General features: G+C 48.9%; 1 protein-coding gene across 7 annotated transcripts in view; it reads left to right on the forward strand.

Moving 5' to 3' along the window:
• Positions 1 to 12,430, forward strand: part of BIRC6 (baculoviral IAP repeat containing 6) — a 209,071-nt gene that overhangs the window by 134,988 nt on the left and 61,653 nt on the right. For 6 of the 7 annotated variants that reach the window (XM_069955024.1, XM_069955029.1, XM_069955031.1 and 3 more), the window contains exons 63-65: positions 851 to 1,068; positions 2,974 to 3,138; positions 11,417 to 11,582. In XM_069955024.1, the coding sequence (XP_069811125.1) occupies positions 851 to 1,068; positions 2,974 to 3,138; positions 11,417 to 11,582 (549 nt within the window). The remainder of the gene's footprint in view (positions 1 to 850; positions 1,069 to 2,973; positions 3,139 to 11,416; positions 11,583 to 12,430) is intronic. The other variant, XM_069955025.1, reaches the window with a different exon arrangement.

The following is a 12,430-nucleotide window of genomic DNA, read 5'->3' on the forward strand; positions in this document are numbered from 1 at the left end:
TGGTTCTCAGATGACACTTTGCCTCCCGGTGACCCACTTTATTCTGAGGTTATTATACCCAGAGGCAGAATCTGTACGGAGTGCTTCACCTTGATGATTTCCTTAATCTGCAGAATTTCTGAAGCACCGATTGTGCGTCACTCATCTCACTTATACATTACACAACTGAGACTCTGCCGCTTGTCACTAGTGTCTATCTGTGCGGGGGAGGAATAGAATTCATATATAGTCCATATAGTTATGGTAGGGTTCTTATATATCGGCAGCTCGGATAGAATTATTGTAATGCCGACACAAGAGGAGCAGTCAGCCAACAACCAAGAGATTTCTGCACATCTTCCCATGTTAGTAAAGTTAAAGGATTTATCCAGCGCTACAAAAACATGGCCACTTTCTTCCAGAGACAGCACCAGTCTTGTCTCCAGTCTGGCTGTAGGTTTTGAAACTCAGTTCCATTGAAGTGAATGGAGCCTAATTGCAAACCGCATCTGACCTGGGGACAAGAGCAGTGCTGTCTCTGGAAGAAAGTGGCCATGTTTTTGCAGCGCTGGATAAATCCTTTAAAGGAAAGTTATCATGAAGTTAAAAGGAAAGTATCATCAGGATAAAAGAATGTAACGTAATGTGCCAGGGCCGTTCCTTACCCCATGCACCCTTTCTGTGCTATTAGGAGTGTAATCCTTATGGGAATTAGGCATTTGGATGCACTGGGGGTCTGACTATTGCCCCCAGTTCACTCATCTGCCCCTTCTAATGTAATAAGGCCCTTAGACATGACATATTGCTCACTAGCCTTTAATACTATTACTACAGAGTTATTTGATATAACCATCTTGTTTTCCCACTTTAGGTCACATCTTACAGTCTCCATCTGCAAACGTCCTCCCGACTCTTCCCTTTCATGTGTTACGCACCTTATTCAGCACCATGCCTCTCACCACGGATGATGGCGTGCTTCTGAGGCGGATGGCGTTAGAGATCGGCGCTATACATCTCATCCTTGCCTGTTTGTCTGCACTCAGTCACCATGCTCCCCGGATCCCCAACTCCAGCTCCAATCCATCAGAGGTAGGTGAAGCCGCCCCGGAAGCTACAGATGTGTCTCCTACCTAGGAACCAGTTATTATATGACAGGAGAACTATTATATCATGGCCGGCGGCGTTAGATGATAGTTCTATGGCACAGTGCCGTGTTGGCAGATCAGTACTCAGTCACCAGCGGTGGTATATATTGTATATGTGTCAGAATAGAGACCGGCTTAAGTGACTGCACGGTTCTCCTTCTCTGACTGCTGCATGTATTACATAAACCTGTGCAGGGAGAGTGCAGCCATTGAGCTTGGTGAACATCAGGAGGGTTATCCAGTCAGGTAAAATACATAGTGTATCACCCCCCCCCCCCCCCCCATACTTCTTGTTACTTTTTCAGTGTCTTTCCCCCAGTTCTGAGCTGCTCCTTCCTGTGTGTAAGCTGTTCTCTCTGTCTCTGCTTTGAACTCCCTCCTTCCCCCTTCCTTCCGAGACGGCTCATGTAAACTGTGCTCCTGGCCGGCTGTCTCTGCACTCTGTAGTGCTGAGAGGCGGGATTTAGGGTATAAACCCACACACCGTATATGCAGCGTATTTGCTGCTGCGATACGCAGCAAACTCGCAGCAAACTCGCAGCAAACTCGCAGCAGATTAGATCTAAATAACTGAACACAGCATCAAATCTGTACCAACAAATCTTCTGCGTTTTTGTTGCATATCTGCTGCGTATACGGTGTGTGGGTTTATACCATTAATCTGAGTTGCTGAAGACCCCACTTTGATTAATCCATCTAGGAGGAAGGGGTTCAGATTAGAGACAGAGAAAAGCTCACACACAGATTTTTGTGTCTTCAGCAGAAACCAGCAGCTGAGACCCAGGGGAAGGAGACTGAACAGAGTATAGAAGGAATTGTTAGGGAGGATTATTCAACATGTTTTTTACCTGACCGGATAACCCCTTTAAATGAGCTCTATTTATAAATCTGTGCATTTTCCTTTAACAATCCCTCGATGTACTTACCGCTTCTATAATGGACCGCTTCTGTTTATAAGTATTAAGTTGCCTCTGACCCGCACAGAGTATGTTCCCGTCCTAGCAAGGTGCTTTATTTTCTGAATACACAGTGGCTTCACACTTGGCTCCGGCAGTCGTTTTGGCAGCTACTTCCTATGTGATTGAGCTGGCGTAACCTGCTGGTGTTATGAAGCGGAGCCAAAAAGAAGACTCAGTGAGGGTAGCCGCCAAGTTTCGGGATGTATGCGCTGTATCCGCTGATTCTCTATTATAAGCTCATTAATGTTAGTGAATAAAATATAATGAATTCCTTTACAGCACAGGTGTCAAACACCGGCTCTACAGAACTACAACTCCTATCATGCCTGGAGAGCTGAAGCTTTGGCTGTCCAGGTATGATGGGAGTTGTAGTTCTGCAACAGCTGGAGGGCCGGGGTTTGACCCCCGTGCTTTACACTGTAAGTGATGGACGTTGTGAGGCAGTAAAGAAGCACACTATCCGCCCTGTTATTATAGGGCTGTGTCCAGCAGGCTCCTCTGTGTTTTTCAATGTTAGCACATGTAAATTCTTCACCGTACTCTAAAATGTGCTAAACCGCGGGCACTTACAGCTCAGTCGCTGGTAATCGGCAGGATATTGTTGTGAGATTAGGCAAAGCCTCCGCAATCCCCAACAATCCCTTTAAAACCATATGGGCTTTGGAATAACACATTGATAAGATGCAGTATGTTTGCCGGCCACAGTATCCTGACGGTCTCAGCGTTCCACACATTGCCGGTGGATTTCACTGTGAGGTAAGATCCTGAGCCAATCACCTGCACGTTGTGCGGCAGAATACTAATGTAACAGGTGTGAATGGGTCCTAGTGCCCGCCTCTGGATGGAGTTTTCATGTTGAGGCTTCTTCTCATTCTGGTTCTTTCTTTAAGCCACAGGTTTCCAGCACTCACAGCACCGGCACTTGTGAAGAGCAGCAACTTTATTGGGCTAAAGGTACCGGATTTGGCACGGGATCTACGGCTTCTGGCTGGGATGTTGAGCAGGCCCTAACCAAACAGAGACTGGAAGAAGAGCATGTGACCTGTTTGTTACTGGTAAATATCACGACTCCATTCTTACCCGTTCTATCCCTTCCCTAATTATTATTTTGTAAACTTGCTATATTGGTAATACGTGTCACCTACCCTCAGGGAATGAACTTTGAATTTTATCATGTATTAAAGTTACATATTAAAGGGGAACTATGAGCAGGTTAGATGAATCTGCAGATAAGTCCCTATTGCACAGGAGATGCTGAGGAGGAAGGGATGTCTCTTATAGCGCGTGTCTCTTACCTTCCTCCTCGGCATTGTTCCAGTGCAGTTAGTCATGTTCCCCACAGCCCAGTAAGACAGCATTGTGCCGATCTCACCAGCCCGCTCCATTCATCTTTAGAAATGGTCGGGTAGACTGGATTGGCGCTATGGGGGCGGGCAGTGCTCCTTACTGTCTTACAGGGCTGTCGGGAACATGACTAACTGCACTGGAACGGTGCCGAGGAGGAAGGTAAGAGACAAGGGACACGTGCTATAAGGGACATGCCTGCATTCTCGCATCTTCTGTGCAGTAGCGACATATCAACAGGTTAGATTCCCCTTTAATTTAAATATTTTTTGAAAAATTTATACCAAATTTGGGGTGCAAGCTTTTCTAAAAGTCCAAAGTGTTCTCTCTGCTACTGCAAAATTGTATATTCTGGTACTCTAAATCATGGCAGGAATCCTTTGGCTGCTCTCACACTGTGTGCATTGGGTGGATTTCCTGTGGTATACCTGCATTAGGTGCCACAGTGTTACCTATAGGCCCCGTCCAGTTCAGGAGCATAAATGATGTACAGATGTAATCGGCCACACATGGATGCAACCTATGGATGAATGTGTCGGGAGCCTTCCACGTACAGAGAGCGGGCAGCCACGCGCCTCAGCGTCCCGGGCAGCCACGCGCCTCAGCGTCCCGGGCAGCCACGCGCCTCAGCGTCCCGGGCAGCCACGCGCCTCAGCGTCCCGGGCAGCCACGCGCCTCAGCGTCCCGGGCAGCCACGCGCCTCAGCGTCCCGGGCAGCCACGCGCCTCAGCGTCCCGGGCAGCCACGCGGTTCGATAAGGACTTTATAGATATCTAAAACGCATTGAAATAGTTGACTGTCTGATTGCTGGACCTCGGTCTATAGCATTATCCCATACTCGCCTGTCTATGTGCAGCCAAGGAAAGAAGCGTCTGTAGACGAGCAGATTCAATAAACTTCATGCTTGACAACTTCTTTTAATCTTTTTAAAATTCAGTCTGAGGGATTTGGAGAAGGATTGCTTTCATACAGATCCATATAATTGAGTTAGAGAGATTAATCTCCTGGCGTAGCCATTTCTCTGGCCTTTTTAATGTGCTTTCTAAGCTTTCTGGCATACATGTTAATGCTCTGCCTTATTTGCTTTGCTCCGAAACCACTTTGCATTTAGGTCCTAACTTGAGAAACATTGGGTTTAAAGGGGTATTCTGCTCACATAACTTTTGCTATGTTGTTGCCCATGGTGAGACTAACAATTCCTTCCATACATGTTATAATCTATTCAGTCTCCTTCCCCCAGTTCTCAGCTGCTGCTTTCTGTTGAAGACACAAAAATCTGTGTGAGCTTTTCCCTCTGTCTCCCCCTCCCTTCTGAGACGGCTGATGTAAATAAGTCCCTGACGGGCATTGTTTGCAACATTGTAGCTTCTTTGTAATTCTGTGAGGGTTAATCTGGGGCCAAGCTGCTGGTTGTAACTTCCATTCTTAAAAAAACCCAAAACACAACAGATCAAAATGCAACTGCTTTTTTTTTTTTAGCGTATACACAAGGGTGGTTGACCACATTTTTGTGCACGCTAAAAAAGGATGCATTTTGATCAGTTTTTTTTTTTATAATGGAAGTCAGTGGAAAAAAGCATCAAAACAGATGTATAAAAATTCATCCTTTTTTTGCATAAAGGTTATGTCAGAAAGTCGCTGCACGCCAATAAATCGCTTTCTGTATAGAGAACTGGAGCTTCTTTAGGCTGCTGTATGACAGTTCTCTACAGTCTGTAGAGAACTGGATCCAGTACTGGAAAATTCTCCCAGTTTCCTAGGACTGGGTCCAGCTTTTCCAGGTACCCAGAGCCGAGCGGCATAGAGTTCAAAGGCCGCCGAGTGAGAAGCCGACCGCTGAGCTTAAGAAAGTGCTTTACTGGTTCTGTAAATTCACTTATCCCAAGTTATCAGGTTACTCCACTTCTCTTTGCATCATGTCCCCAAGCAAACACCCTTGTCCCAATTTTTTTCAAACAGATTGTTATTTTCATACACAGGCCTATACAATTTTAATCTTCGTGTTTGTGGGTGAATGGGGCGTTATAGCTGAACCATTGTAGAGATGTTTGGGAATTCACCATTGGATGTTTTTCCTGTAATTGAACCTTATTTGCTGGGTATAACCAAAGTTTGTGCACAAACAACAAGAGAATAGACACCGGCACCGCTATTAGGAGTGTGAACAGTTCACCATATCCCTTCGGGTATGACACCAAGGAAACACTTCTTTTCCTGCGACCACTGGTTGGTGCTCACTCTCTTGAAATAGCACAAGTAATGTTCATAATCCACATAAAAGAAAGTATAGAGAGGGCACTCACCCTTTGATGTGATCTTCTTTATTGTAACATAGTACTTCGTCTGACAAAGCGCGCAAGCGCGAACCAGCTGTTACCTATCAACTAGGTGCTTGGCGTACCACAGAAAAAGCCCCGCATATGTCCTGTAAGTTTTTAAGTACTATGTTACAATAAAGAAGATCACATCAAAGGGTGAGTGCCCTCTCTATACTTTCTTTAATGTGGATTATAACCAAAGTTTGGCTACCAAAAATGTAATTTCCTATATGTTTAATAAATGGGCTGCTATTTTGATGATACTGACCTACCGAAAAAAAATTCTGAAGGGATGGACAGTGGTACAAAAAGCGCTTCCTAGTGAACGTTGGCGAGAATCACAATATAAGCGTATGCATAGAGCAACATATGGCTTTAATATACCTCCTCCTCCCCTAGCACCAGATAGATTACTTATGGCATATGGACCCTCCGGACTAAGTGGCAGATTCAATTGCCCCGATCTCCACAGTTGCTCCTATTCCACTCTGTTCTGGAAGGTTTCCTTGGCTTTGCATGCCTTCCTCCTTGTAGCTAAAAGATGTATATTCCAAAGATGGTTACAACCAGCGCTACCTACTAGGACCGACGTGTTGGGGCAGATGAAACACCATTTATTCCTTGACGGAGTGGAGAGAATGAAAGATGTAAACACCACAAAATTCTTCAAGAAATGGAAACATTTTATTGTAAAATTCCTTTCTGATCCAGAAATAAGAGATTTGATGACATCATTTGTGGGCACGAAATGTTACCTGACATCTGAGCTGGTGGGGTCTCTAGGTCGCCTGAAAATTGCGGGTAATCAGAGGTAGATGTCCATTCAGAATCACAGCGGTTCTTGTATCTAGTACGCTGCTAAACCTGTAGAGGGGGAGGGGAAATTATGTTGTGATGTCACAGTTTACAGTATTGTTTTCACCATTTTGGACTTATGATGTGAATATGTCCAAACGCGGTTTTGTACCATGTCTAACCATGGGCAGCAACATTTCAAAAGTTATGTCTGAAAGGAATATCCCTTTAATTGATTTACTGTTAGTTAACCTAAGTCTCCACCCTATACGGCTATGTTCCCAAACAGCATTTAAAGGGATAGTGTAACTTTTTTTTTCTTTCCTTTAAATGTAAAGTGGTTTGGTATTTTTTTTTTATTTTGCCTGTAGTATCAATGTTTTATAACCTTGTGATGCTGGCCACAGGGGGCTGCCATGTTGAATAGCATCTGTGTATGGTGTCTTTGCACGACACTTACACAGATGCTGTACGGCACACACATAACATTGAAGTGAACAGGACGGAGTCCGTCCCGTTTACTTACATTGTGTTTCATGAGCTGTGTGCTAGGCATATTCAAAGGCATGCGTAGTACACAGCTGGGGGAGGGGGATGGTGCCATTTTAGAGGAGCCTGCTCCTGGAAGTTCTGTGAAAAGTACTGAGAGTGGCTGAAAGTTACTTGAACTGTGGTTTCCGGCTTGCTTGCTGCTGCTTCTTCACCATAAGTTCCTGGTTTTTATAGTCCTTCTCTGTACTAACTCCCTGAACTTGTTGCTTGTCTGTGTGCCGCTACTGCCTCTGTCTGTGTTCTCCCTGCTCTCCCCAATCTGTATGCCGCTACTCCCCCCGTCTGTATGCCGCTGCTCCCCCGATCTGTATACCGCTGCTCCCCTGTCTGTATACCGCTGCTCCCCTGTCTGTATGCCGCTGCCCTTCCCGATCTGTATACTGCTGCTGTCCCCGATCTCTATATCGCTGCTCCCCCCGTCTGTATGCCGCTGCCCTCCCTGATCGGTATACCTGCCGCTGCTCTCCCCGATCTGTATGCCGCTTCTCCCTCCCTCCTGTATGCCGCTTCTCCCTCCCTCCTGTATGGCGCTTCTCCTGTCTGTATGGCGCTTCTCCCTCCCTCCTGTCTGTATGGCGCTTCTCCCTCCCTCCTGTCTGTATGGCGCTTCTCCCTCCCTCCTGTCTGTATGGCGCTTCTCCCTCCCTCCTGTCTGTATGCCGCTTCTCCCTCCCTCCTGTCTGTATGCCGCTTCTCCCTCCCTCCTGTCTGTATGCCGCTTCTCCCTCCCTCCCTCCTGTCTGTATGCCGCTTCTCCCTCCCTCCCTCCTGTCTGTATGGCGCTTCTCCCTCCCTCCTGTCTGTATGCCGCTTCTCCCTCCCTCCCTCCTGTCTGTATGCCGCTTCTCCCTCCCTCCCTCCTGTCTGTATGCCGCTTCTCCCTCCCATCTGTCTGTATGCCGCTTCTCCCTCCCTCCTGTCTGTATGCCGCTTCTCCCTCCCTCCTGTCTGTATGCCGCTTCTCCCTCCCTCCTGTCTGTATGCCGCTTCTCCCTCCCTCCTGTCTGTATGGCGCTTCTCCCTCCCTCCTGTCTGTATGGCGCTTCTCCCTCCCTCCCTCCTGTCTGTATGCCGCTTCTCCCTCCCTCCCTCCTGTCTGTATGCCGCTTCTCTCTCCCTCCCTCCCTCCTGTCTGTATGCCGCTTCTCCCTCCCTCCCTCCCTCCTGTCTGTATGCCGCTTCTCCCTCCCTCCCTCCCTCCTGTCTGTATGCCGCTTCTCCCTCCCTCCCTCCCTCCTGTCTGTATGCCGCTTCTCCCTCCCTCCCTCCTGTCTGTATGCCGCTTCTCCCTCCCTCCCTCCTGTCTGTATGCCGCTTCTCCCTCCCTCCCTCCTGTCTGTATGCCGCTTCTCCCTCCCTCCCTCCTGTCTGTATGCCGCTTCTCCCTCCCTCCCTCCCTCCTGTCTGTATGCCGCTTCTCCCTCCCTCCCTCCCTCCTGTCTGTATGCCGCTTCTCCCTCCCTCCCTCCCTCCTGTCTGTATGCCGCTTCTCCCTCCCTCCCTCCCTCCTGTCTGTATGCCGCTTCTCCCTCCCTCCCTCCCTCCTGTCTGTATGCCGCTTCTCCCTCCCTCCCTCCTGTCTGTATGCCGCTTCTCCCTCCCTCCCTCCTGTCTGTATGCCGCTTCTCCCTCCCTCCTGTCTGTATGCCGCTTCTCCCTCCCTCCTGTCTGTATGCCGCTTCTCCCTCCCTCCCTCCTGTCTGTATGCCGCTTCTCCCTCCCTCCCTCCTGTCTGTATGCCGCTTCTCCCTCCCTCCCTCCTGTCTGTATGCCGCTTCTCCCTCCCTCCCTCCCTCCTGTCTGTATGCCGCTTCTCCCTCCCTCCCTCCTGTCTGTATGCCGCTTCTCCCTCCTGTCTGTATGGCGCTTCTCCCTCCCTCCTGTCTGTATGCCGCTTCTCCCTCCCTCCTGTCTGTATGGCGCTTCTCCCTCCTTTCTATATACTGCTGCTGTCCCCTGGTATAATATCACCTTTCCCCTCTTTGTTCCTTTGTGAAAAGCGGAGGGAGGTGATGATGTCACAGCAGTTGAGCAGAGACCGCCTCTTTTTTCAGCACAGCCGTATATCAGGTAACTTTTACCAGCAGTTTTTCTGCTGGAGCTCCCCCTAGGGGCCATTACTGGGAAATATGGAAAATTAGATAGTTAATTTCTCATATTTCCTTACATGTAAAAAAAAAAAAAACATACAAATTAACAAAAAAAAACACAAATTCAATTTTATCATTTTTTTTTTTTTTTACTTTGTGACACATTCCCTTTAATGCCCCTCTAATTAGTGCTGTTTAGTGATATTTTTGCCGTGATTTTGATATTCAATATTTTATTTCAAATTTGAGGCAAGATAGTGCTAATTAAATGCACATTAAAAGCTGTTTGTGAAAATGGGCTAAAGGTGATCACCAATCCACCAACCAGTGTAGTCTTCCTATAGCTATAACAGGTAATGGAGCGTGGGAAGCCTGCGCTGCCCTCAGACTCCACCGCAGCACAATTTATGGGACTTAAAGGCAGAGCTCTGTATGGGAGGGAAAGATGAAGCAAAGTATGTGAACCCCTTTGTTGTCTCGCCTGTAATTAGAGATGAGCGAATCTACAGTATTAGCAAAGGGCTTTGTTACGCTCAGCTGTTTGCCTTTTGAACTCCGCTCTTCTCCCAGGACTGTATCCAGCTTTTCCAGGCCCCTGGAGTGGAGCGGCGTTCAGAGGTGGTAGGCTGACAAGCTGACGGCCAAGTGTAGCGGTTCTCTAATACTGTAGATACTCCATCTCTACATGTCTCACAGATGTAGAATTATGTGACGTTAGGGCTACAGTGCAAAACTCCAGAGTGCCAAGAAAAAGAAAAAATACCTGGTGTGGTGATCACCTGTATGGGGTGGATACATGCAGTTCTCCGCACCATCCACAATATATGCTGCACAGGACTGTATCATAGAGTGAGAGGGGACGACTGTATCCTGGGGTGAGAGGGGACGACTGTATCCTGGGGTGAGAGGGGACGGCTGTATCCTGGGGTGAGAGGGGACGGCTGTATCCTGGGGTGAGAGGGGACGGCTGTATCCTGGGGTGAGAGGGGACGGCTGTATCCTGGGGTGAGAGGGGACGGCTGTATCCTGGGCTGAGAGGGGACGGCTGTATCCTGGGCTGAGAGGGGACGGCTGTATCCTGGGCTGAGAGGGGACGGCTGTATCCTGGGCTGAGAGGGGACGGCTGTATCCTGGGCTGAGAGGGGACGGCTGTATCCTGGGCTGAGAGGGGACGGCTGTATCCTGGGCTGAGAGGGGACGGCTGTATCCTGGGCTGAGAGGGGACGGCTGTATCCTGGGCTGAGAGGGGACGGCTGTATCCTGGGCTGAGAGGGGACGGCTGTATCCTGGGCTGAGAGGGGACGGCTGTATCCTGGGCTGAGAGGGGACGGCTGTATCCTGGGCTGAGAGGGGACGGCTGTATCCTGGGCTGAGAGGGGACGGCTGTATCCTGGGCTGAGAGGGGACGGCTGTATCCTGGGCTGAGAGGGGACGGCTGTATCCTGGGCTGAGAGGGGACGGCTGTATCCTGGGCTGAGAGGGGACGGCTGTATCCTGGGCTGAGAGGGGACGGCTGTATCCTGGGCTGAGAGGGGACGGCTGTATCCTGGGCTGAGAGGGGACGGCTGTATCCTGGGCTGAGAGGGGACGGCTGTATCCTGGGCTGAGAGGGGACGGCTGTATCCTGGGCTGAGAGGGGACGGCTGTATCCTGGGCTGAGAGGGGACGGCTGTATCCTGGGCTGAGAGGGGACGGCTGTATCCTGGGCTGAGAGGGGACGGCTGTATCCTGGGCTGAGAGGGGACGGCTGTATCCTGGGCTGAGAGGGGACGGCTGTATCCTGGGCTGAGAGGGGACGGCTGTATCCTGGGCTGAGAGGGGACGGCTGTATCCTGGGCTGAGAGGGGACGGCTGTATCCTGGGCTGAGAGGGGACGGCTGTATCCTGGGCTGAGAGGGGACGGCTGTATCCTGGGCTGAGAGGGGACGGCTGTATCCTGGGCTGAGAGGGGACGGCCGTATCCTGGGCTGAGAGGGGACGGCCGTATCCTGGGCTGAGAGGGGACGGCCGTATCCTGGGCTGAGAGGGGACGGCCGTATCCCTTTAAGGCCTTAATTTATAGCTAATTCTCCGCTCTCTGTTTGCACCCAGGGGGCTTCCACCCATGTGTTATGCTTCCGTAGGACGATCAGGAAATATATATATATCCCGGTTTATTTGTATAGAAATCCAGTAAGTGTGTTTCTTCCACAGCATATGTGCCGCAATTCTGAGTACTCTGGTTTCTTTTCCAGGTTCTGGCTAGCTATATCAATCCATCTGGGTGCGCGGTGAATGGAGAGGTGCCAGTCACGGAGAGTCGGGGGCAAAACAGCAATGCGCTTCCATCTGTCCTGTTGGAACTTCTCAGTCAGTCCTGTCTGATCCCGGCCATGTCCTCCTACCTGCGGAATGACTCAGGTACTCCTCCCTTATTCTACTTGTGATTTATCACATCCTGCGAGATACTTTCCGTCTTGGTGATCACAGGTTAGAGGTACCAATTCACAGGTTTTTCTGATGTGTTATGTTCCCCTGAGTAACTCAATGACATGACAAAATGTTTTCTTGGTTTGTTTTTAGAACTGTTGTTTCTTAGTTTACTTTTTGAGGTGACTATTACTATAGAGAGGTTTTCCCCCGCAGCAGCAAATCCCCATAGAAAACCTCTCCTGCTCTGGACACTTCCTGACATGGACAGAGGTGGCACCAGACTGGAGAGAATACCCCACTTCCTGCAGGACATACAGCAGCTGATAAGTACTGGAAGAGTGGAGAATTTTAAATAGAAGTAAATTAAAAATCTTTATACCTTTCTGAAACCAGTTGATTTAAAAGAAAAATATTTTCGCTGGAGTACCCCTTTAAAGTCAAGTGATTAAAATGTGCCCTCACTTTATCATTGGTTGGGCCCTGACTTCTGTATTGTTCTCTCTGGGAATGAAGGGGCTTCAGATTCATTGCTGCTTTGTGACCCCATTTTCCTGCACACATTGCCCTCACCACCTGGATGTGCAGCAAAGCTCCATTACTCCATTACAGCCTGATGGGGCTCTGTGAGATGGCCAAGTATAAAGGGTCTGGTCTGTTCTGTGCAGTTTTAGTCTAGGGGAATCTTTAAAGGGCTTGTGTCATAAAGCAAAGTTGTTCAAATCTGAGGTCTTTAGTGAAGTAACTTACATCCTGGTACTGTTTTTCTCCCCCATGGATCTAGTATTTTCTGTGTTTCCTCTCTGAATTGAGAGCATGCGGCTGTGCACACACCTTCC

This window comes from Dendropsophus ebraccatus, chromosome 15, assembly GCF_027789765.1.
Source record: "Dendropsophus ebraccatus isolate aDenEbr1 chromosome 15, aDenEbr1.pat, whole genome shotgun sequence".
Lineage (NCBI taxonomy): Eukaryota > Metazoa > Chordata > Amphibia > Anura > Hylidae > Dendropsophus > Dendropsophus ebraccatus.